At 52.1% G+C, this 22,791-nt stretch overlaps 7 protein-coding genes across 7 annotated transcripts; 4 read left to right on the top strand and 3 right to left on the bottom strand.

Moving 5' to 3' along the window:
• The first annotated feature begins 201 nt into the window (after positions 1–201).
• Positions 202–2,106, top strand: BU25DRAFT_202165 (cytochrome P450 6A1). The gene has a single exon (XM_033701108.1). The coding sequence runs from the start codon at positions 447–449 to the stop codon at positions 1,971–1,973; it is 1,527 nt and encodes a 508-aa protein (XP_033557042.1). The 5' UTR covers positions 202–446; the 3' UTR covers positions 1,974–2,106.
• Positions 2,107–5,663: 3,557 nt separating this feature from the next.
• BU25DRAFT_479752 (uncharacterized protein) lies at positions 5,664–7,267 on the bottom strand (the record flags this gene model as incomplete). Its single annotated transcript, XM_033711037.1, has 4 exons — positions 5,664–6,188; positions 6,563–6,932; positions 6,987–7,180; positions 7,227–7,267. 4 exons carry the CDS (start codon positions 7,265–7,267, stop codon positions 5,915–5,917), a joined length of 879 nt encoding a protein of 292 aa, XP_033557041.1. The 3' UTR covers positions 5,664–5,914.
• Positions 7,268–8,216: 949 nt separating this feature from the next.
• BU25DRAFT_202017 (uncharacterized protein) lies at positions 8,217–9,211 on the top strand. Its single transcript, XM_033701107.1, has one exon. It carries the CDS (start codon positions 8,379–8,381, stop codon positions 9,105–9,107), a length of 729 nt encoding a protein of 242 aa, XP_033557040.1. The 5' UTR covers positions 8,217–8,378; the 3' UTR covers positions 9,108–9,211.
• Positions 9,212–9,240: 29 nt separating this feature from the next.
• Positions 9,241–12,056, top strand: BU25DRAFT_414833 (phospholipase A-2-activating protein). The gene has a single exon (XM_033707393.1). It carries the CDS (start codon positions 9,441–9,443, stop codon positions 11,748–11,750), a length of 2,310 nt encoding a protein of 769 aa, XP_033557039.1. The 5' UTR covers positions 9,241–9,440; the 3' UTR covers positions 11,751–12,056.
• Positions 12,057–16,618: 4,562 nt separating this feature from the next.
• Positions 16,619–17,745, top strand: BU25DRAFT_401731 (uncharacterized protein). Its single transcript, XM_033705020.1, has 2 exons — positions 16,619–17,035; positions 17,190–17,745. The coding sequence occupies exons 1-2, from the start codon at positions 16,987–16,989 to the stop codon at positions 17,609–17,611; spliced, it is 471 nt and encodes a 156-aa protein (XP_033557038.1). The 5' UTR covers positions 16,619–16,986; the 3' UTR covers positions 17,612–17,745.
• A 429-nt stretch (positions 17,746–18,174) lies between these two features.
• BU25DRAFT_442896 (urea active transporter) lies at positions 18,175–20,483 on the bottom strand (the record flags this gene model as incomplete). The annotated part of the gene is made up of 5 exons (XM_033709331.1): positions 18,175–19,367; positions 19,421–19,949; positions 20,002–20,102; positions 20,157–20,325; positions 20,379–20,483. The coding sequence occupies 5 exons, from the start codon at positions 20,481–20,483 to the stop codon at positions 18,181–18,183; spliced, it is 2,091 nt and encodes a 696-aa protein (XP_033557037.1). The 3' UTR covers positions 18,175–18,180.
• A 1,358-nt stretch (positions 20,484–21,841) lies between these two features.
• BU25DRAFT_494713 (uncharacterized protein) lies at positions 21,842–22,764 on the bottom strand. The gene is made up of 2 exons (XM_033711796.1): positions 22,407–22,764; positions 21,842–22,355 (listed from the first exon to the last, which is right to left on the bottom strand). Exons 1-2 carry the CDS (start codon positions 22,450–22,452, stop codon positions 22,192–22,194), a joined length of 210 nt encoding a protein of 69 aa, XP_033557036.1. The 5' UTR covers positions 22,453–22,764; the 3' UTR covers positions 21,842–22,191.
• Between the last annotated feature and the right edge of the window lie 27 nt (positions 22,765–22,791).

The raw sequence follows: 22,791 nt of genomic DNA, 5'->3' as shown, positions 1-22,791 counted from the left end.
GGATTTGTCCCAAAATCTGCAGGACTCAGGGCATCCAGTCAAGACAAGGTGAGGCTGTCGAGCCCACATGTCGGTGGCTTGTCGCGTGGACGAGAGACGAGGTGACAGGACAATTCTTACCTGTGACTTTGGCGGGCTGCTTCGGCGACTTGATAGCCGAATCTAAAATTCCGACGGCGCGTCACACACACGGAACGCCTCCATCCCGCTCTATTTCTCCGCCGCTACGACAGCGATGGCAGCACGACTGAGGCCAATTGCAGGCGCGCAACGCTCCTGCACAGACTGAGGCAGAGCATTGGTACATGCGGGACGACATGTTTCCGCTGAAGTTTCCGCTGGGCTTCGTACTACCTATAATGTGTCACTAAAGCCGCCGTGGCCGTGTTTGATCTTTACTGGCCTTTTTCTCTACTGGTCTGGTGTTGTAGATAATTTCATACAGCATGGCTCTCCTCAACGTTATCGGTTGCGTAGTCAGGTCGCCTACATTGTTGCTTCTCTCCTCAGCGGTACTCGTTTTGGTCTTCGTCATCGTACATACGTTCTTCATTCGCAGACTACCAGCAAATGCGCCACATGCTGCCGGCGACAACTACCCGGTAACAGGACCCTGGGGCTTCTGGACAGAGCGCTGGGACTGGTATCGCCGGCGACGCGATCAATCGAAGACAGGCAACTTCTCCTTCCATGCAGGACCGAACACCATCGTGGCATTGACTGGGGAGGAGGGACGCAAGCTGTTCTTCGAGTCGCGCGAACTGGGCTTTACGGAGGGCTATGCGGTGCTGTTTGGCGTAGCACCTCCGACAGAAAAGTACGACACCGAAAAGCGCGCAGAAGAAGACATCACAAATCATTTCGGCCGCCGTCTGGCTGCGCTTCTCAAGAACGACCAATTTCGCCGCAAGCTCTCGACGCTCACCTCCGATACGCAAGAGGCCATCGAAGCCATCAAGAACGATCCAAGTGGTCGTACCAATCCTTTCGATAGCGTTTTTAGGCTCGTCTTTCGCCTTACAATGAGGATAGTTGGCGCCCACGAGATTGCCGATAACGCAGAATTGTTAGAAGAGACGCTGAACCTCTTCGAATACATCGAGGCCAGCACCACAGCCACGTCCATTATACTGCCCAAGTTCCCTTCGCCCGCCGTCTTGAAGCGCACATACGCTGGAGCCCGCCTATACATGATCGTCGAGAACATTGTCAAGAAGCGCGCAGCGAGCACCGAGAAGGACGACGACGCACTACAGTACCTGCTGGACCAGGGCGATAGGACGCACAAGATCGTTGAGTTCATCGTCGGTGCGCTGTTCGCAGGTCTGCTCAACAGTGGCATCAATGCTTCGTGGGTCCTGTGCTACCTCGCTACCTCACCCGAATGGCTCGCCAAAGCCCGCGACGAAATACGTGATGTTGCAGCCAAACATGCACGAGACTCCACTGCGCCGTTGCGCTACCAGCTCGACGATGTGCCACTCGAGGCTTGGGAGGCGGACTTCCCCATCGTTGACCTCTGCCTGAAAGACTCCATCCGCCTCAACCTCCTCGGCACAGCGTTCCGCAAGAACATTAGCGGTCGCGCCCTGCCCACCGGCAACGGCATGGAGGTCATCCCGCCCAACGCAGTGGTCACGTACGCCACCGCCGACGTCCACCAAGACCCCTCCATCTACCCGAACCCCGAGGTCTGGGACCCTGCACGTTACCTTCCTGGCCGCGAAGAAGACAAGAAGGTCCCACATGGTTGGCTGGGCTGGGGCGTTGCGAGACATCCGTGCGCCGGTATGCGCTTTGCGAAGCTCGAGCAGAACATCATCACGGCGTACTTTCTGGCGAGCTTTGACTTCAATCTTGAGGATGAGAGTGGAAAGAGGTTGAGTGTGCCGCCCAAGGTGGACCAGAATGGGCATTCGGCGTGTAAGCCGAAGGATCCTCCATACCTGAGGGTCAATGTCCGGGAGAAGTAGGGGTATGCTACAGGGTTGTATAGATATTTGCCATTTGCATAGCTGGCGTTAATTTCGCATATAGAGCGCATGGTCTGGGTACATATACGCATTGGAAGTTAGGTTATTAGATATACCCTGTTCGGAATCTAAGAGTATTATCACATTACTTCCATCTCTCTGCTCCTGCGCTCTGCTCATCCACCCCGACCTCATCCGGCCAGGAACACGACTCGCAATGGTTCTCGAAAGCAACGCCAAAGTATCGCTCATCATTAACAAGACGGAAAGCAAGTAAAACGACAAACACGAACAAAGATGTACGCCGAGCCAGCAGCCCTCCACACCATCCACACCCCTCAAGTAGCACCTTCACCGACAATGTTCACCTGGTCCCCTGATACCCGCCCCTCTCCCTGGCACACACTCTCACGACACCATCCCACGATCCACCCTCTTCTCTGAGCTCGGGGTTTAAGGGTGCAATGAGCGTTGCATGTGTCACTTTGCTCTTCTCGCTCGAGCCTGCGTTTGGTGGGGAGAAGGTCGGGCGGTGAGGAATGAATTCTGGAGCTGTGGAGCAGTAGGGTGGGGGAATTTTGATTACGCCACAGGGAAGGAGGATGAGTGTATGTCGTGGGATGGTGCGGGGTGATGAGGAGGAAGAGGATGAGGAGATGGTAAGGGTGACGTGGAGGGATGATGTTGTGGAGATGTTGATATCGTTAGTGGAGTGGGAGAGCGTGTTGCTATGAGAATACTGAATGGGTGCACACATCGTGATGGATTGTGGTTTGAGATAGCGTAGACAATATCTTCTGTGGCGACGTAGGCTGCTGTAGTACACTGATAGTTACCCTGAACGATAATGTAGGACTATCGAGTTGATGGAATACTACGCTGAGTTGCTATATAGCCAGGAAAAGACGACTAGATACCTGACCTGTAATACACTAGATCATGTGGCGGTGTGGGCCGCTGTAGTACATTGATAGCAACGGTAAATGACAACGTAGGACTATCGGGTCGATAGAATACTGCGAAGAGTTGCTATCTAGCTAGGAAAAGACGATTATATACTGGCCTTAAAACGTGTTATTCCAGAACAGTCTAGGCAAGGGTAATCGGGTCTCGTACGGGCCAACTGATACTGCAACATGTATAAGTATTCTGTGGTGTTGTGGCAGTTACCAGCCCTTGCTACAGATCTTCTCACCACCATTATTACAAAGTATTGCACATCTATTAGGTATCTCCATTATCCTTCTCCTGACTTCCTCCATTTTAATCTTGTTACACTCTGATCTGAGTATATGTTTGAGCAAGGTCTTAGTGCTGTTCTATCTATCATATCCCCATCCCTGCCAAACTCAACGCTTGACACGCTGTTTGAGTATCAACCAGCAAGCTTCATTAGGGTGAAGATCAGGATATTGAGTAGGGTGATAGAGTGCGGTGGTCCAAGACGCATCCCAAAGGCTCTGTGCAATGTCGTCTCTTGTTTTCATCCCATGTGATAAGTCTCTATCTTCTTGGAGTACACAATCATTCTCTCCCTCAACACTAAGGCGTAATTGATGGATAGTTTTGATGTGATTGAGCAGGATGTTCTTGGAGTAGTACTCCTGAGTCATACTTTGACTTCCATAGCTTTGTTGGAGGTTTTGGCATCAGAAGCGTATCTCTGTCATCATTGTAGAAGTTGTGCCTGCTCTTTCTCCACCATGTTGGGTGGCAAGATATCGGCCACTTCAGCGCTGCCAGCAGTCAGTAGTACTGTACGGTTCAGCCAAGTATCACTACTGTATGGCTCAAATGTGAAGCAGTACTTGTAAGGGGTGGACCCTGAGGGTAGGTGCCAGAATGAATCATATGAATTTGGTGAGGCTTGCCAGCTGCCAGCTGACTCAGTCTTGTAGTGTGTGGCTGCATGCCGCAAGCCGGAGATACCATGACACTGAGGCTCAGTTGGCCAAGGATGCTAACCAGGCGTAGCCCGTTACATTGTGAGCTTGTATGGGAGTTGTAGAAAGTCGATAAGTCGATCAACCTCATCCCAATCACATCAGATATGTGATCTTCAAGACACCCCTGGCAGCAGCTGGCAGAATGGCAGGAGCAAAAGCCATGCCTCGACTACGGTGTGCACAGCAGAGCGTGATATCTCGTAGCGCAGGAAACTGGCAATTGTGGAGGAACTCAAAGAAAAACCTGTTATGCAAAGTTGGATCTTGCTCTTCAGCTATTGTGAGTACGGTGACAGAGTGCTTGATCGACAGCGAAGTGAACGTTGGGCGCTGTTGCCAATGTGTGGCGTCTGGTATCCGGCAGTGTTTGGTCAAATCGAGATGGCTCAGTGTGGGTAGGCAGCTACGCTCCCGGGTAGTGGGTAACCTGACCAGATAAGAGACGTGAAATTGCGAAAGGCCAGAGCCAGAGAGTGTTGATCGAACAGACGATCGAAAACATCGGAAGTAGGTCTTCCCTTATGGGAATGGAAGAGCTCTTTTTGCTGGTTGAGAGCGACTTCAACTTAAGTATGGCGCCCAGGAACGTTTCCTCCATCGACCGTGGTGTCAAACATGGCTCCTCCGGTGGAATGGCGGGTGGATCGTTGTAGATGATATCAGCCCACCAGAAGGTGACATCGAGATGTGACACCAGTCTTCGTAGGTCGGGGCGTAGTTCCAAGGCCCTCAGGAAAGCTGGGGGCGCGTATGGTCTCTCGTTAAACTCTCAAGGATGATGATACTCGTGATCCTTTAAGTCTACCGACTCCCAAAGCGCGCTCTGCGCCAGACCCAGTAGCGTATGACTCGTCAGCGCGTATTTACACGTACTCTTTGTGGGTATATGGAGGAAAATCTGGAGAAGAATCTTCGCGGGTAGTGGCTCGAGACCTGATAGCCAGGGTGAATGCATCTTAGAGACTCGGACGGCTCGGTTGATGCGGGACTCGGTGGGGTGTGGTTGATTGAGGTAAAGAGCAGAAGAAGCATTGTATTGCTACTGAGGTTATATACAACGCCGAGAAAACCGTGCCCGCCATGATTGCGGATACCTTTCACTCTCGAGGGTCATACTGAATTGAAGGCAGTGAATCGAGCCCGTCGGGGCGGCCATCGTAGTATATTGTTCGGTCTGACTGATCGAATGACGGATAAGTGCAAGGATGTGCGTTTGTTTGCTCAAAGCTCGCGATTATCAGGTTGTCATGTGGTGTTGTTGTTGGCGAATGGACAACGTCGCGGTGGAAGGGGAAGGAGCCAGCTTCGTGGTTGCAATTGCGCCAAGACCACGTCGAGGTATGTGCAAGTAGTCGCAGTGGACATCGGGGGCCCAAGAGACAATTTGAAATGTGAGTTCAATAGATGCAGTGCTTACCACGTACGTGCATGTGCAGCTGATGCACTTTGCGGGGTGCATGTGAGAGCTAGATCGTGAAAGGCAAGGAACGAACGATGATTGAAGCAGTTGCACAAAACGTACAAGCAGTTGTGATCGACACATGGAATGGCTGTGGCTGAGACAAAGCATAGTTCGCAAGAAAGATCTAGCTAGTCAAGGTATCATTGGTACGGAAATCAGAAGATCGAGCGGAACCGCTGAGAAGCAGATGCGCTGTGCAATTGAATCTAGCACAGGCTTAGGCTGCTCAAGGGCTGCACGCTCTGCCTTGTAGTGGAAGTAGGCACAGTAAGTGGACAATCCCATCTGCTACTGGAGCAGAAGAGGTCTACGCAGCGAATAGCGATCGTAGCCGTATGGATGGAAGTACAAGCAGTCCTCCAGAATCCCAGAACGCCGCTGGATGGTGCCTTGACGCTGATACATACTGTTTCTGACTGTGGCATGAGATGCATCGATCGGATCTACGATCCTTTCGATGGCTGTAGTGACTGCATTGTCGAAGTGTGATGAAGCCGCCGTGCTCACGTTCGTAAGCCGGATAGGTCCGATCCTCAAGACGAGACGGGAAGGCCACTGGCCATGCGGAAGAGCTCAAAGGCAAGACCTGGCGTCTCGCGGACCGCCATCTCGACGTCCTCACGCATTGACAAATCAGGGTTGGCGCGGAAGGTCTGGATGATAACGTCCCGCAGTCCGCGATCGGTGTGGAAGGTTGACTCGTACGCCTCTTGGCAGGCGTCTGCAAACTCAGGGCTATTCAGATGCATGGAGATCTGATAGGAGAACTTGCTGCGCGCAAGCGATTTCAGGCCAGCAATTCCGTACCTGTGATGTAAGTCAGTACTGCGTTGCTTCGGCAGAGATCCGTGAGTGGTTGAAAGAAAGTGACACGGTGACGCGGTCCGTTCTAGATGTGCAAGTCGATGAATCGAGATGAAGGAACCAGTGATTGGGCAATACCACTGCAAAAGGCCATGTGCTGGGGTGTGGCGGGGTGGAGGGAGGTCTGACGACTCTGGATTGGCACTCTGACCATGCTGGTGACGCACATCGCGGGGTGTCGGAGACTTTCCGCCGCGATGCGCAACGCGGCGCGACGCAGCACAACAAAAGTTGCGATCGCATATTACAGATGGCTGACAAGCCAGTGAATAAAAAAAGAAAGTCAGGGGCGGAATATGACGAAAAGTGGTACGTACTTCTCTGCAATCGCGTACACCTTGGCGTGGGTGACAAGATGAGCGCTTTCTACGTCAACCTCTGGCTCCATGGTTACACTCTCGATGTAGTCGTCTGCAAACTGATCTGCCATGGGGGTATCGGGAAGCTTCGGCGATGCATTGAGCGGCTGGAACATGCTCTCTTCGGCGGGTGGCGTAAGCGGCATCAACGGGCTTGCAGCAGACATTTGCGCAAGCAATGGATCGTCCAAGAATGTCAAATTGAGCTTCTTCGGTGGATTGCATCTTGTAAAGCGTGACGTCACTGGGCTTGGAGACTGAGGACGAGTCGATTGTTGTGAGCTTTGGCGTGACAGGGGCTTGTTGAGGTAGTCCAGGTGGTAGAAGTCTACGCAGTGTCAACTAGCGCCGTCTCAGGGTCCTACAGAAAGTTGGTGCTTACAGTGGACCATGTGTTCGACAGCTTCCGCATCGTCCTCTGTTAAGTCTATAACACCTGTTGCTGCCTCTTGAAAGCCGCCGCGACATGCTCCATCGAAGAAGGTCGAGCGAGTTGCAAGAAGCGCGCGATGGACCGGGTATCTTTTGCTTCCACAGACAATGGTCAGATCTGAGTACTTGCCGCATTCAAACAGTCTGAACGACTTAGCTGGGAACTTGAAATCAAAGAGCTGTTACTCACGATGCGAGAGCAGACCTGAGCTCGACTGTTGGAGAGTCCATCTTTGGTGTGTGAAGTCTGGGTGTTTGGGTTGTGAAGTGGTGCTGTTTTCTGCGTGGGTTCGAGGGCCTATTTAATAGGAGTCGTGTGAAACTTCAGATCTGCAGCGGGAAGATCTTAGATGCACAGGACGCGACTCGAAAACTTTTGTATCTTGGCGGGAATACGTAGGCGCGTGAAGGTCGTTCAATGGCAAACGCGTGCTGATCCGTGGGGATGGTAGGCAAGGATCGAGGGATCTTCGGCAGGCGAACCGGCAAGAACCGCAACTGTAGCCGAATATGATATAGGTGTATGGAATACTGATGAATACGTCCTTGTATCGAGAGCTGATAGGTTTCTTGAAGAAGCAGGGCCAAGTTGCAAGTGCGAGGGGTGCAGACCCTCTTGTATGCTCCAGAAATGGCGTCAGGGTTGCTGGGCGCATTTCATTCCTTTCGTAGAGGCCGTTGCGTAGGCCCGCAATCTGGCCATGCTACTGGTGCTAGACAAGTCACAGGGCCCCCTACGCTCTCTGCCGACAGCCAAAAGCTAAGCTGACACGCGGTCCTCGGTCAACGAGGCGATTCGGCTTGGTTGCTAGATAGCGCCCAGCTGGGCCCAGAGCGCAGGGAAGGGTGGTTGTTTGGAGCGCGCGTGGTTGCTGGGATAGGCTGCATAAATCGAGACCCTAACGTTCTTGGTGGCCATCTGTGGCTGCAGCGCAAAGCTAGTGAAGCACTGTGAACCAATTCTGCCAAACTCGACTATGCATTGGTTCTCGACGCGCAGACCTCAGGAGAAAGGCGCATGTTGATCGCCAAAAAGACTCTGCTTGCTGAACGAGAGTTCGCCATCACAGCGTGACCATCGAGCAGTGTAGCAGTTGTTCATGCATTGACGCTTGCTGTCGACCCTATAACATCGGCGAAACAAGAGTGCCGTCCACCGGCGGGCTGCTTCGCTTCCAAGACTTGCGGGGTGGTGCCACGCATGGGAAATTCGCAGCGTGAGCCGTTGCACCTCGATGAAAGTGACAAGGGAAGCCGTTTTGCCAACCAGAGGTTCAGTGCAAGAGCCGGTCCAGACCTGTTGTCAAAGTGGTGATCACTGCCTATTTGGGGGTTGCTCCAGATGCAGGAGCGGGAGCAAAGCATCCTGCCACGCTTGCTCCCAACCAACGAGAGGGCTATTTGCTGTTGTGCTTTTCCGAAGAACTGCGGCAGCACGTTGTTGTCTCGAACACTTTTCGTTCAAATGTTGTTGAGTGTGGAGATGAAAGTGCCCTTGCAGAAGGGCTGCGACGCCTGTCAGACGAAGCCTGATTACTGCGTTGTGTTTCCACAGTTGCTGGACAGCTACAACAACGCAAACACCAAGGTACTTGGCGGTGAACCACCCAGCGTGGCTCTCCCACATCAAATAGCGTACTGGCCTTCTAGCATTGAAGATTTGATAGCCATCGAAGAAGCTTGTTGCCCAGCCTCCGAATTGAGAGGAAGTGTGGCTGCCACTACCGGCTGCGCCGAATGGCTCGCCTTCACAAGGCTGCCACTAGAGCTCAGCTCCTTACGTGGGGTAACGATACACAGCTGCAGCCATCCCTCTAGCGAAGAAAAGGCGTCGGTACTGCAACCGAGTATGTGTTTAAAAGGGGTCTGCAGAGAGGCCAGATGGAGATTTCGGTTCCCGGCTGGAGGCAGTGCCAGTAGCTGGAGGTTAGGGGGCAGCTATGCAGTAAGTGACCAGTTGGGCAGTGAGAGCACGTGGTCAGCTATGCACAATGAAACTTGGAAGGTGAAACTACACGCTGAGAAGAGGCATTGTGCTCTTCAACGCGCTCAGTCTCACAGTGCTTCGTGATGTATGGTGTTGGTGTTGAAGGAGGCACTCCCGGTTGGCTAAAGCTGTTAGCCGCGGCGGGCAGAGGCGATGGGACCAGGGTGGATGATTGACGTCGTCGGTATCGGCGAAGCTCTGCGACAACACTTTGTGCCAGCAAACAGACTTCAGCGACGCTCAACTGCACTCTCTTACAGGTGAAGCTGGTGAAACGACCCTGGAGGTAGTCAATGCGCACACCTTCCACCTCCGTCCAGCGCTTTCCCTGCCTTTCTCGCCCTGCTACGGCGCTTTAGATTCGCCGCCGAGCTGCCCCGCGCCATCACCGTACTCTGAATACCTCCACGCACAACCATGGGCGACTACAAGCTATCAGCCACCTTGCGAGGCCATGAAGATGACGTCCGCAGCGTAGCCTTCCCGTCGCCGGCGTCTATTGTCTCGGCGTCACGAGATTCTACGGTCCGGCTATGGAAGCAGGAGTCCTCCACCCCGCCGACATATGACAGCACGATTATCAAGACACATGGCAAGGAGTTTGTGAATTCGCTTGCTATCGTACCCCCTTCATCACAATTCCCCGAAGGTCTCATTGCTTCCGGTGGCAAGGACCAGATCATCGACGTACGGCAGCCGGGCAAGAGCATCGAGGACAACGCAGACGCCCTCCTCATCGGCCACGGCAACAACGTATGCGCCCTCGATGTCAGCCAAGATGGCAAGTACATTGTCAGCGGCAGCTGGGATATGGAGGCGCGTGTCTGGGAAGTAGGCAAGTGGGGAGAGTCGACGACCCTAGGAGAACACGGCGCTGCAGTCTGGGCGGTGCTGGCCTATGACAGCAACACGGTCATCACCGGCTGTGCAGATAAGCAGATTCGCTTCTTCCATCCCTCGGGCAACCAATTGCGGTCGATACAAGCGCCTGAGGTCGTGCGAGCGCTGTGCCGGCTGCCACCAAACCACCCTTCTGGCGCCCAATTTGTCTCTGCAGGCAACGACGCTGTCATCCGTCTATGGATGTTGCAGGGCAAGCAGGTCGCCGAGCTGCATGGTCATGAGAACTTCATTTACTCGCTTGCAGTACTTCCCGACGGTGGTATCGTGAGCGCAGGAGAAGATCGCACAGTGCGAGTTTGGCAGAACAACCAGTGCGTACAGACCATCACGCACCCCGCCATCTCTGTCTGGACAGTCGCAGTCTGCCCCGAGAATGGTGACATCGTTTCTGGAGCCAGCGACAAGCTCGTTCGAGTCTTCACGTGCAATCAGGCACGTTACGCCGCTTCCACCGAGATCGAGCAGTTCAACGAGGACGTCAAGGGTTCGTCGATACCACAGCAGACGGTGGGCAACATCAACAAGGAGCAACTGCCAGGGCCAGAGTTCCTCACACAACGGTCGGGCACTAAGGAGGGTCAGGTGCAGATGATCTCAGAGGCCAACGGCAACATCTCAGCATACCAGTGGTCAGCAGCTGCGAACGAGTGGGTGAACATTGGCACTGTTGTCGACTCGGCTGGAAGCGGTGGACGAAAGATCTCTCACAACGGCAAGGAGTATGACTACGTTTTCGACGTGGACATCGAGGACGGCAAGCCCCCACTCAAGCTGCCCTACAATGTCAGCCAAAATCACTACGAGGCTGCGCGCAAGTTCATCGAAGACAATGAGCTGCCGCTCACATATCTCGATCAAGTCGCGAACTTCATCGTACAAAACACACAAGGCGCCACATTAGGCCAGAGCAGCGCACAAGGAGCAGACCCATGGGGTTCAGAGTCACGCTATCGCCCTGGAGATGCCAACGAGGTACGATCACAGCCGCAACCGACACCAGCAGCACCCAAAATCCTACCGCAGAAGGAGTACTTGCCCATTGCAACAGGCAACCACGACGTCATTTTCAAAAAACTGCAGGAATTCAACCAAGCACTTGTGAACGATGGCCAAAAGGGCGTCTCATTGAACCCTTCTGACATCGAGCAACTGAGCAAGACAGTCGCTGCTCTAAAGAAGGGTGTCGGCAAGAATGTCGAACTGGCAGGTGTGGATCTCCTCCTCAAGGCAGCGACACAATGGCCCGCAGACAAGCGTCTTCCTGCTCTTGACTTGCTCCGTCTGGCCCTCACCCTTGAGGAACCATCAGCATATCTTGTGTCACCCGAACAAAACCTTGTCAGCGGTCTCGTCGAGTCTGGTGTCTTCTCAGCAGAGTCATCACCGAACAACACAATGATGACAGTTCGTTGTGTCAGCAACTTGCTTCAAACGGAGAAGGGCCGTCTGCTAGCCAGCACAGAGTTCGACAGTATCCACCCTCTGATTTCGCCATTCGTCACATCGAGCAACCGCAACCTGATCATCGCGCTCACCACCCTGTACATCAACTACTCGGTGCTCCTGACATCAGAGAACAATGCCGATCGGGCATTGTCACTACTTGACGACCTAGCGAAGATCCTCAACTCAGCCACCGACTCTGAAGCAATATATCGCGCTCTAGTAGCTACTGGCACGCTCCTCTCCCTGGGCCCCGACTTCTGCGAGGCTGGTAGAGACATCCTGCAGATCGGCGACGCCGTTACTCGCGCCGAAAGCAAAGTCAAGGAACCCCGGATCAAGAACGTGGTTGCGGAGATTCGGCAAAAGTTGCACGGTTGAGTGTCGTGAAAACTTCCAGCCTAACTTTGCCTCACTGACTTGGCTGGGGTAGACTTTCTGCGCTCTCAGCCTCACTCGTCAAGTGGCCTGGGGTTTGCAGGATATGGACATGGTCGAGTCAAAGAAGCGTCTACGACCGGAGTCGAAGAATTCACGACTGATGTAGTTTTGGAGCGACCTAAGACAATAGATCAGCTGGACAGCGAACCAGATTAGTTGGACAGCTAAACATGAGCATCATTGTACAGCGAGCATAGCAACACAGTAACCGCATCCTTACGATGACAGCAATTGCATCAGTATAAGCATCAGCATCAATCATAATGTGACTACCTCCAGGCTAACGTTCGACCATTAACCGCAGCACTCACGTCATTTCCCCATCCTCTAAACTTTCGCCCAACCTTCTGGCTTCCGGTATCCATACATTAGGCCAATTTGTCACTGACCACCTCCTAGCTAATATGAACAGATCAGGTGGATCATGATATGAGCTTGCTTGCATCTCATTCATGCACGCCGCGCTAACGCGATGTTGTTGCAGGGTTGTGCTGGTGAGAGAGGTACGCCGACCATTACCGAACAAGTCCACCGTGCACAAACATCATCTCAAAGCTCATCACCTTGACTCGTGACATTTGTACCTCATCTCCAACCTGTTCTCCACAACAGGTATGAACCTTACTAGTGACATGTTGTGCCTTACTCCTGCATGCGTATCTACAGTGATGTGTGACGCGCGAGTGCAAATGCGAATGCAACAACGTTGAATGTTTGTGTGACTTGAGAGGACGGGAAGCAGATCCCGCGGCAAGCAGCATTCCCGCAGCCCCCAAATCATCCACAGACTAACCGCCGATCCTGCGCTGGTCACCGAGGCGAAGGGCACAACGTGATGATCTGCGGGAAACGTTAATCAAGGCAGCATTTGTGAGTGACGTGGTTGGGCACAAAAATGCGTAAGGTGAAAGGCTGGCGTGTCGGTGAATCGGAGGTTGAAAGTGCCGATGTAAGACATGCCCAGCTGTCAGAAGATGCAGGAGAGCCGTTGGAGAAATGCGCCAAGAGGAACGCTATTGGACGGAAATTGGGCGGTGTGGCTACGACGGCTAGGAGAGAGCTACGAGCGCTGGGGATGCCGTGCAGGGAATGGTGGCGTTGGTGATGAAGAAAGGGCGCTTTACTGGATTGGGTGATAGCGCGGATCTCGGTGCTCTTGAATACTGCTTGATGCAAACGGGCTAAAAACCTATCTAAGTGCAGACTCTGGCACGAGCTGGGCAAATCTACAGGTATAGAGCGCGGATCCAGGTTGCTCCATACATTATTTTCCATCGTTTATTGCCCATTGGACAGCTAATGTCAGAGTTCAGTGAACTGTACGCAAAGGGAAGAATTTGAAGATTGTACTGGAGTTGTATTGAGTGAAGCTACAAACAGTATATATAGGTAAGTAGCTGTAAACAACGCTAGTGTGATGTGGCAGTCACTCTCATGGAGGTGAGGTACAACAGGCAGGAGCACCCCAAACCGTAACAGCTAATGTGTAGAACGCATCGGTGCTCCGAAAGACTACAGAGCTCGTGATGCAGGATGCTGTATCAATTATTCGAAGGTTGATTGCAGTAAAGGAAAGGTTGCGGTGATATCTGGCTGACACTGACAGCTTTCGAGGCGTCTTCACGGCGGGGATTCTGCGCTCTCATTGAATCAACGACAATCACTTCGCTTGAACCTCAGTAAGCACGTACTGTTCGTTAGTAGGGACCTCTGTAAGATCGAAGGCGCAACCTTAACCAAGTAAGCACAAAGTTTGTAGCGGTCAGATGGTTCGCATTGTGAGAAAATTATACGACCAGGTTGATACGTAGAAACGCTAATCAAAGGGTGCGAGTCGGTAGCGAAGACCGTAGAATGAGGTTGTAGAAATCGTTCCTGTGGAGTAAAGAACATGGTCGACAAAAAAACACTACAAGAGAAACAACAGGAAGGACACGATGTACCGGCCTTCATCTACGCAGCTTCTCCTTCATTTACCGCCGACTCCTGCATCTTAGCGCCAACCAGACGTATCGGTTCTTCCCTTGGGACTGCTAGCAGTAGCCAATCAGATTTCCCGCTCTTCTACGGCAAACGCGGCTTCAGTCACCTATTCCGTCACTTCGTCCCTCCGCTTCGTAAAAATTCAGCAAGAGCTAACGTCTTGCAAAGTCGCCAGATTGGAGCAATCAAACCAAGGTAATCGTTCTCTGGTGACGCTCAAGCAGCTGCGCCACATCATTAGCTAGTCGGGACGCGGTACTGGCGTCAGTTTTGAACCCTGTGGAAATCTATCACGCACAAGCCGATTCGTTTCCATTGGTCTGTTTCAACGTCTGGGACAAGTACCAGACCTTCAGCAGACCCGCTAGGGATTATGTTTACTTGTAAAATTACCACCAGGATATCAATTGCCAGTGACTGCATATCTGACCGCTTATCGGGCAACCAAAACTGAGACTGGAACTCGGATTGAGATAAGCCACTGACAAGCGGCCTACCATCAACAAAGAAGCATGAGAGCCCTTTCAGCCTGAAAGAAGCGTCTTCGCCAAGGACAGTCGCGGCGAAGCAGAAGCTTTGAGGACCATCTGGAGGCCAGTGAATTCGTGATACGTCGTGTCAGGCCTTGAATGCGTTGCTCTCCCAAACCAGGAGAACAAAGCAGTAGCAGGAATGCTTGCACAATGTGAGCCACTTTTGCTCTATGGTTATAGGTTGTGAAAGCCATGACCGGGAAAGGGCTGCAGTACTATTCGGTTCGGACACCATCGCACTTACTTTCTGCCGGACAACCCCTTTATCACCTTTGTCCTCAAGTGATCTAGACCAAAGTAAGATTTAGGGCATATGCTCTGAGAACAATTCCCCCACGTATGTGAGATGGCGTCTCCTCGCAAACACCTTAGCCACACCAGAAAGTGCCATGATTTTGTCATCTTCCCTCGTCAACGCCCTGCTTTTGTAATCGCGGACGATATTGAACCAGAGATTCTTTCTTTTCTGCCTTGAACAAAGAGATTGTGCGTCGAGGAATTTTTCTCAGTGGGTTTTCTTAGTAGGGGATTCAAGAGCATTCGGATTGAATCGTGGGGCCTCGTACGTCAATTCTCCCATCAATTCATCACACCTGCGCTCCGCGCACTCCCAGAAGATGATCTTGCTCGAAAACCATGATGGTACTTCGGCACAGAGGACAATCTTTTAACGCCCAGGCTCGGGAAAACAAAGGCTACTTGAGCCGGTCTAACGATGTCTAATAGGTGTGTGGATGCCGATGGTAGCCAAAGTCTGCTCTGAAAATTGTGTCGCGGTGCGCTTCTGTCTCGTCCCAGACCCAACTTGTGAGATGTCGGATAAGAAGGTACTGCAGTAGTTGCAGTGAATGAAGGTGTAACTGCGCAAGGCAGTAAGTCAGGGTGGAACCGCGTGAAGCAGTAGTATCAGTATATTGTGTTGTTCTTGTTATTCTGTGATTGCCTCTCACCGGGCCATCAGGGTCTGTTTACATGACGTATCTGTTGTTCAGCCAGGGGTAGAAAGTGCTCTTTAGAAAGAGCAAGAGCACTGCACCAACACGTGGCACACATGACCTCCTTACTCCATAAACTGTCACAGAAGGCCTGATTCGGATTCATTAGCCTTTCACAAAATGCAAGGACTCTGAACAAGTCGATCCACAAGTATTCGTAACCAAGACTGATAGTCATCGCGATTGCCGTTCAGTACAGGTGCGATAGTTCGTGCACCAGTATAGCGTTTTCAAACTCTTTCAATCGCGACTCAAGTAGTCTGACCTGCTTCTCTGGGTGGCTTCCCACATGTGGCTAATAGTTATGTACTCATAGGACTATGGAATAGCTTTGCTGTCCCGCAGGACGACCATACCCCCTGCTGTAAGCTCCAAGATTCTTTTGGGTCGTAAAGAGAGCTTGTTAGATGCATCGGTATCGCCTTTCCAAATCTCGTGGTTGCATAGACAATCTTGTATCCAGCTCTTGGCGCGTTCCATCCTGGGTGCGACATGCCATGGCCTCTCTAGCGGGAGAGTATCGCCCACTACGACCGTCCTATAAGCTCTTATGTTGAATCTGGACGGGGATATCACTTACAGTCATATGAGCACAGCTTTACACACTTGAATCTCATAATATCTTTACTGCTAATCTCATCCTCGAAGATGATTCGAAGCGGTAGGGAGCCTGAAACGTGATCGTACCTGCTCTCTTGAGCTCAATAGACTCATCTTCACAAAGTTGATGGTGCCCCTTAAACACGAGACTCTTTCGGATATTATTGATTGTCGCGGCCCCGCTGCGATACAAAAAGGCCGACCTTTTTGACCCTCGGGTCCTAAAGGTTATATACACCGCAACATTGATCATTGCACAAAAGTGGCAGATCTGTGGCTTGAAACGCTTGATGGTACCAAACCTGAAGGTAAGATCAGAACATGAAGTGCCGGAGCTGTCTGTTCTACGCAGAGTATCGAAGTAAGTCCAAAGAATGTTTACGAGATCCTGGCACCGTTCGCATAGTTGATGAAATGGTCCCGCATTGTTTGAACATGCTCCAAGGCTGAGCCGCTAGTTGTGACAAGTCGGAAGTCTCCTAGCCAAAGCGGCATTCAAGAGTTGTGACACTCGGTACTAAAAGTCCATATAGTCTCTGGAGACATATGTTGTGGACAGGGTTGGAAGATATGGGTCGGGTGGTCAGCCCTACCCGCAGGCTGTAGCACAATCGACGCTTTCCCTGTTTTGGCCTAGTGAAGATCTGGGGTCGATCTCCTCCAGACTCCGTGCCATCAAACCATCACCACATGCGATAATAACGGCATCTTGTGCCAATTTCTTGAAATGCACACTACTTTGTAGAATGATGAGGCTGAAATAAGTGGCACCCTGGGGAAGCGCGATCTACGTACACGATACCTGACGCCAAAGACCCTGAAGTGACGTCAAAGACTCTCTCATGACCGCATCATGGTGACAATGGCATCGCGAGGAACAAGTAAGGCGTAACGCGCATTCCTCGAGCTACAAAACCAATTGACAGCTTTCTTGTCATTCATCATAAACATACACGATAAAATCGCTGTTGAGCTTTCAATTCACACGCAATCGCACCTCAAGTAGCTCCAGGCACAACAGTCATTTGACCGGATTACGAACACGAAAGAAAGCCAGATCACAAGATGTCAGGCAAGAACGAGCAAGGAAAGATCGACGTGACGCAGAAAAATGGTAAGCATTTTATGTTCTCGCAACGTTAATTGTACACCGAGCAGCATATGTGCCTGTTCCCAGTACTCTACGTTCTGAAAGCATGTACCGCCTTTAGACACATCCCTCTCAATACTTTCTCATGATTGAAGTAATATTCACTAACGAAACGTAGTCTTCAACGCACCTCTTCACCAACACTCCTCGCCTGCCAAGACCCAAGTAACTGGCTACAGCTCCGGCATGTGTTCCGGCGAAATGCCTCTCGCCCTCAACCTCACATCAAGCTTCCTTGACTGGTCGAAACAGCAGGGTACTGACCTGCGCAAGTCCGGGATCAAGGAGGGCTCACGCCTTTGCGGATACGTCAACACCTGGAAAGCGGCGGTCGATGCGGGAATCGACGACGTACCGAGGATTAAGCTTGAAGCTACGCATCATCATGCTTTGGATATCGTAGGCCTGGATGTCCTGAAGAAGTACGCTGCGGATCAGGATAACAGGAGGGCGGAGAGCAGGGTAGTGATGCCGAAGGAGGGCAAGCAGAGCATTGCGAGGGAGAGCAATCAGATTGGTGGGAAGGAGCCTAAGGCTTAGAACAACCAGCTCATTCGTCATATCGACGAAGGCAAAGCATAAGCAGACCAATAAGATGTAAAGTACTGCTCACTCCGTTGCAAACCCAAAAGTCAACACGAGCCTGATTCGAGCGACTTGTTTGTGAACACCGGCTTATTCTAGTTTAGCAATCTTTACTCACGCGCTTCTACTGTATCGCTGACTATATATGGATGTTTTCGAGGATTCTTAATGAAATTGAAAGAACGTTGGAAGAGCTGAGAGACTACTTTGGTGATTCCGAATTTTGGAAGGTGTAGGTCTTTGCCTCGACATCTTAGCTTCGCGATCGCGCATTTTGTTCTACCCTTGCGACCTTTCCCATGCTCGGCACCTGCAAGGATCGCATCATCTTCAAAAGTGCCAAAGCAGTCGACATCACGAAAAACATATTATGAGGTATTGGTTCAAAGGTGGTCAAGCTTGTAGCACTTCGATCAAATATATCGACGCGATCAGCTTTGTCAAACATCTCTCGCTCAAGCGAGCGACCGGGGTATCATCTTGTGTATCCAGTTTCTCTCTTGTAAACTCCAAATTCTCACAGTTTACTTCACCTCCATCGCTTTCTCGTCAGCTGCCGCCTCCTTAGGCGTATGCGTGCCCGACTCCGCCGTCTTCCTCCCTTCAACAACCTCAATATGCTCACCATGCCTCTTCGGCCCCTTACCAGTAACATCTCTCCACATCCCGCCAAAGTTCCTCTTCAAGCTCATCCTCCCCTCCCAAAGTGGATACACACCGACCGCAAGCGTGGAGCACATGAGCCAGATAATCCCGACCACGACCCATCCCGCGAAGAAGTTGGGGCTGAAGATATAGCCCGTGCCGTACAGCGGCATTGGCCAGAGGACGAGGAGGATGAGCGTCATAGATGCGGTGGTAATCTTCGCAATCTTAGATGCGCGGAAGAGTTTCGCTTGCTCTGCTGCCTCTGCCTCGGGAGACAGTTCGGTGTGTCGGCCAACAAGGGCTTCGGGGTCGAGATGCGCGGCGGCGGCGACCTCGGAGTCGTCTACGAGACGGATGTTCTTCATGGAGACCCAATCGTAGTCCGCGACGCCGAAGATCAGAGTCAGGAGCGGAATGAAGATAGCGGGTGAGAGGAGCGCGACGACGTTGCCAGCCAGCATGGGGTTGTTTGCGCCGGAGGTCTCGACGTTGATGACGCCGTTGTTGAGTTTGGCGGTTGTGACGAGCCAGGCGATGATGCTGCAGCACAGACCTAGTACGGGGGACAGCGTAGCGGCCCAGAAGTTCTGGCCTTTCCACATCAGTGTCAGGGTAGCGGGGAGCACGGCGGAGGAAATGATGACACCCATCAAGAGGTAGAGGTAGCCCATGCTGATGCCGGCGTAATGCAGACCGGTGGAGAAGGCGGCCATGACGAGTCCGAAGCCGGCGACGCAGGTGTGCGAGGTGTAGACGAGGCGCTTGCCGCTGGCTTTGGGGTTGATGTAGGTGTTGTAGATGTCGTATGTGAGGATGGATGAGACGGCGATGAGCTGCGCGGAGAAGGCGCTGGTGACGGCCATGAAGACGATTAAAAGGGTCGCGACGGCGCCTCCAGATCCAAGAATGGCGGTGGCGGCGTAAGGAAGGACGAGGCCGGCGCTGATGTCTGCGTCGGCCATTGGGTCCGGATATGTGGGGAAGTATTGCGTTCCTTGAAGAGCAAGAGCGGCGAGACCCATTGTTGTTGCGCAAAGCCAGGGAATCGCAAACCACGAAAGTCCTAAATTCTGATCAGCCTACTGATTACCTCTGACCTCCTTCAGCTCATGTTACCTCCAATAATGTATCCAGGTAGTGCATGGACCGGACTGGCAGCAATGGCTTTGTTGTAGTATCCATTGTCCATAAAGACGGTACCGAAGTTGCCGATGATGTTGATGACGAAGAAGATGGCCCCTTCCTTACTCCTCATGGTCAAGTAGCTTCCTCCAGCGTTGCCAACCACCGGTGTATGCGATGAGAGATCCTGTAGCGCATCGTACACAGCTCTCGGCGATCCCAGTCTATCTCCGGTCGCATAGGTCGTGAAGGCGAAGGTCAGGATGATGACGAGCAAGATGACGGTGTGAACGTAGTCGGTGAGGAAAGTGGCCTTAATACCACCAAACATCGTGTAGATGACAACACCGAGAGGGAGGAGGAAGCAAGCAGCGGCGGTAGGAACACCGGTCAGAGAAGATACGACAGCCGAGCCACCAGTGAGCAGCATAGCTGTGACGAGAATGTTAGTAAAGAGACCAAATGTGATGTATACGAAATGGGTGGCAGTTCCATAGCGTGCGCGAACTGCCTCAAGGAAGGTCTGGTGAATCGTCAGGATACAACAGCCCTTTCGCCAAGATGACTGCACTTACATGGGCGTTCGGTGCTCTCCTCTTTAACTCAATGGCGACAGTTGCAAACAGCAGAATTTGTACGGTCGCACCAGCGGCATACCACAAGGGACCGGAGACACCTAGTTGTCGTCAATGTCATGACATATTTGAACTTTTGCTATGATAGCGTGTACCATATCTGAAAGCTACACTGCTCGACTGCAGCAAAGTCGCAGCCCAAGTCCAAGACGAGACAACAGCGCTAGCGACAAGACCAGACTTGACAGTTCGACCGGCCGTCGAGAACATTTCGGAAGTCTGCAACTCATTGTTGTATCTTCTGAGCACCCATGTTGTGAAGACCTGTTCCGTCCATCAGCCTAGCATCCTCAACACATTCGAAGGTTTCAACATACCATGCCAAGTGCAAACAAGAACCCAATACCAAGTACGATACCATAACCCCAAGCCTGGCCCAACGGCGAGGCTGAAGGACCTGTAGGTGCGGGACCGCCTGCCATGTCGCTAGATGCAGATGTGTGTCGCGTGAAGCCGTTGGGTTCAACGTCGTCCCAGATCGACGGCCCTCGTGGTATCTATACATGCGGCGATCCACGCCATGGTCAGCTCATGATAACGAATTGTTAACGACCGCTATCGCATCGTCTTTGGGATGTGATGTACAGCATGGTTTAGACGCTGCTGATTGGTTACAGATAGCCCAACGTCGAAGTCAAGATATGCACGTCAAGAAACCAGACCAGAAAAGAAATGATGCACATGACCCCGGAAGGTTCAGACAAGCATCAGATGGTCGTGGTTGGCCTGCTTGCCGGTTTCTTCGCGTGCACTGATAAGCACAGATGGGGCCTGGCGGGCGGCGGCGGGTTATGTGGGTGTTGCGGAGCATTTCTAGCGTTTGGACCCACTGAAGAATGACGATGATTTGCTCTCCATCGATTGAGGGCTGCTCAAAATTGGTTCAGCTCTGGGCGTGGAGGAAACATGTGGTGGTAAGGCTGATGGTTCTGGTGAGGTAAACACTAGATAGCTGATAAGGAGTGGACGAGTTGGCCAATGAGAGTTTAACCGCGGAAGGGTCCGAAGTTCGGGGCAGGGGTTGTAGCCTTATGCAGCGCATCTCCACGGTTCGGCCAGGATGTCGTGTTTGCATCGAGTAAGTTATAAAAGATGGCTGGTGAGATGGAGTTTGTGATGGCTGATAGTTCGGCTGGTGGCTCCTTGATACACCTGATGGTACCGAGTAAGGACAAAGAGGTGTATAGGAAAAGACGTGCTGCGCCAGGAGCTACGACGAAAGCATTGAATGGTATATCCGTCCTCTCGCCAAGAACCTCATAGGAACATCTACAACCTTCGCCCTCAGAAACTTAGCATAGTTCTTCCTCAAGAAGTCGACACTTGTCGTGCAGCTCACGTCTCAATCCAGATGATCCCTGAGTAGGAAACGAACCGCTTTCAGGCCCGAAAACTCGCATCTCTCGACTCTCTTGCAATTGCACTCCTCAGCTAGTAGCTATTTTATGAATTCGATCGACGGCAAATACTGCAGCCACGTATACTCGTCCTGATGACGTACCCAGAAGCCTACGTTGAAGTCTGATCCTTTGCCACCGGAGCGTGCGTGTACGAATATGCTTAGGGGTGCCCGAACGGCAGCGCTGAAGCTGTTCAAATCTCTGGGCGCCGCTGTAGTATTTTGCGTGGGCTATTGCTTCGACCAAGTCTTTGTATCTAAAGGTGGTGAGATTTTGATGGCCTCCCGGGATGCAAGATGAACTTTGTGCTCGACAGCGGACTGAGGTAGGAGGGTGACTTATCACTCGAAGACTTTCTTGTGAAACGCTTGTCGAAGCTCGAGATGCGGTGTTGCACCCGAGTACGCACACATGATGGGATCAATACACGGCCGCACAACTTCGGTGGGGTAACGTCTTCGGCTCTGCGTGCTTGATCGTTCACACGAAAGTCGACCGTAGCGGCGTTCTCACTTGTGGTGTTATCTACCCATCTGCACGCGGATAAGGCACTCCATCATGCGCGCTTTGGCGATGCCCAGTCCCCCCAAGTATGCCTGCGCGTATATAGGCTCGAACTGCCAGTTGTCCAGCCGCTGCACGATGCAGATATTCTTGAATGGCGACACGTCTCTCTTCTGCGCCTCCAGAAGCTGTGGGAGCACCTCATCGCCAGAGATCCACGCAACGCTCAACTCCAGCCCTTCGCAGTAACCATCTTTGTGACTGCTTCATGGAACATCTTCGTGTCCGATGCGCCTGCATTGATGGCGACTTTGATGCCGTGTCTGGCGATGTGCGGCAGGGCGGGCTCGAGGGCTTCAAGGAAGGTTGGCTCGTATGCTTCCATCTGGCCTGCAACATGTCAGTACCCACTCAAAGCGAGTACAGAATATGAACCCTCACCATTCAACTTGACATTGGCGCGAGCCGTCATGTTCGCCTCGCTCATCTAATCGCCTACGAGTACGTCAATGGGGTCATTCTCATAGTTTTAAGCTAGCAATGTCATAGCGTTGCGCCGGTCTGTTGTCGAACCAGAGCATCCTGATACCTTCCTCAGTATACTCTAAACATGTGCAGAACATGGTAGAGCATAGCTGCAATGCGTACCGGACGCTGTGATGGCATATTGCTGTTCAGGGAGGTTGAGCTGTTGCTACGGCAGCTGTTCTCATACTACCCCTACGTCCGTGAAGCATACAAGCTTCAGTGAGCTGTATGAAGAGCATTGTGAGACCTCGCGAGCAGCTTTCGAGTTTCGCGTTGCGCAGATGCGGAGTCGCGTTGG

Source organism: Macroventuria anomochaeta (assembly GCF_010093625.1).
Source record: "Macroventuria anomochaeta strain CBS 525.71 unplaced genomic scaffold BU25scaffold_41, whole genome shotgun sequence".
In the NCBI taxonomy this organism is placed as follows: Eukaryota; Fungi; Ascomycota; class Dothideomycetes; order Pleosporales; family Didymellaceae; genus Macroventuria; species Macroventuria anomochaeta.
The sequence above is the reverse complement of the archived record's forward strand: the minus strand, read 5'-3'. Positions and strand labels throughout refer to the sequence as shown.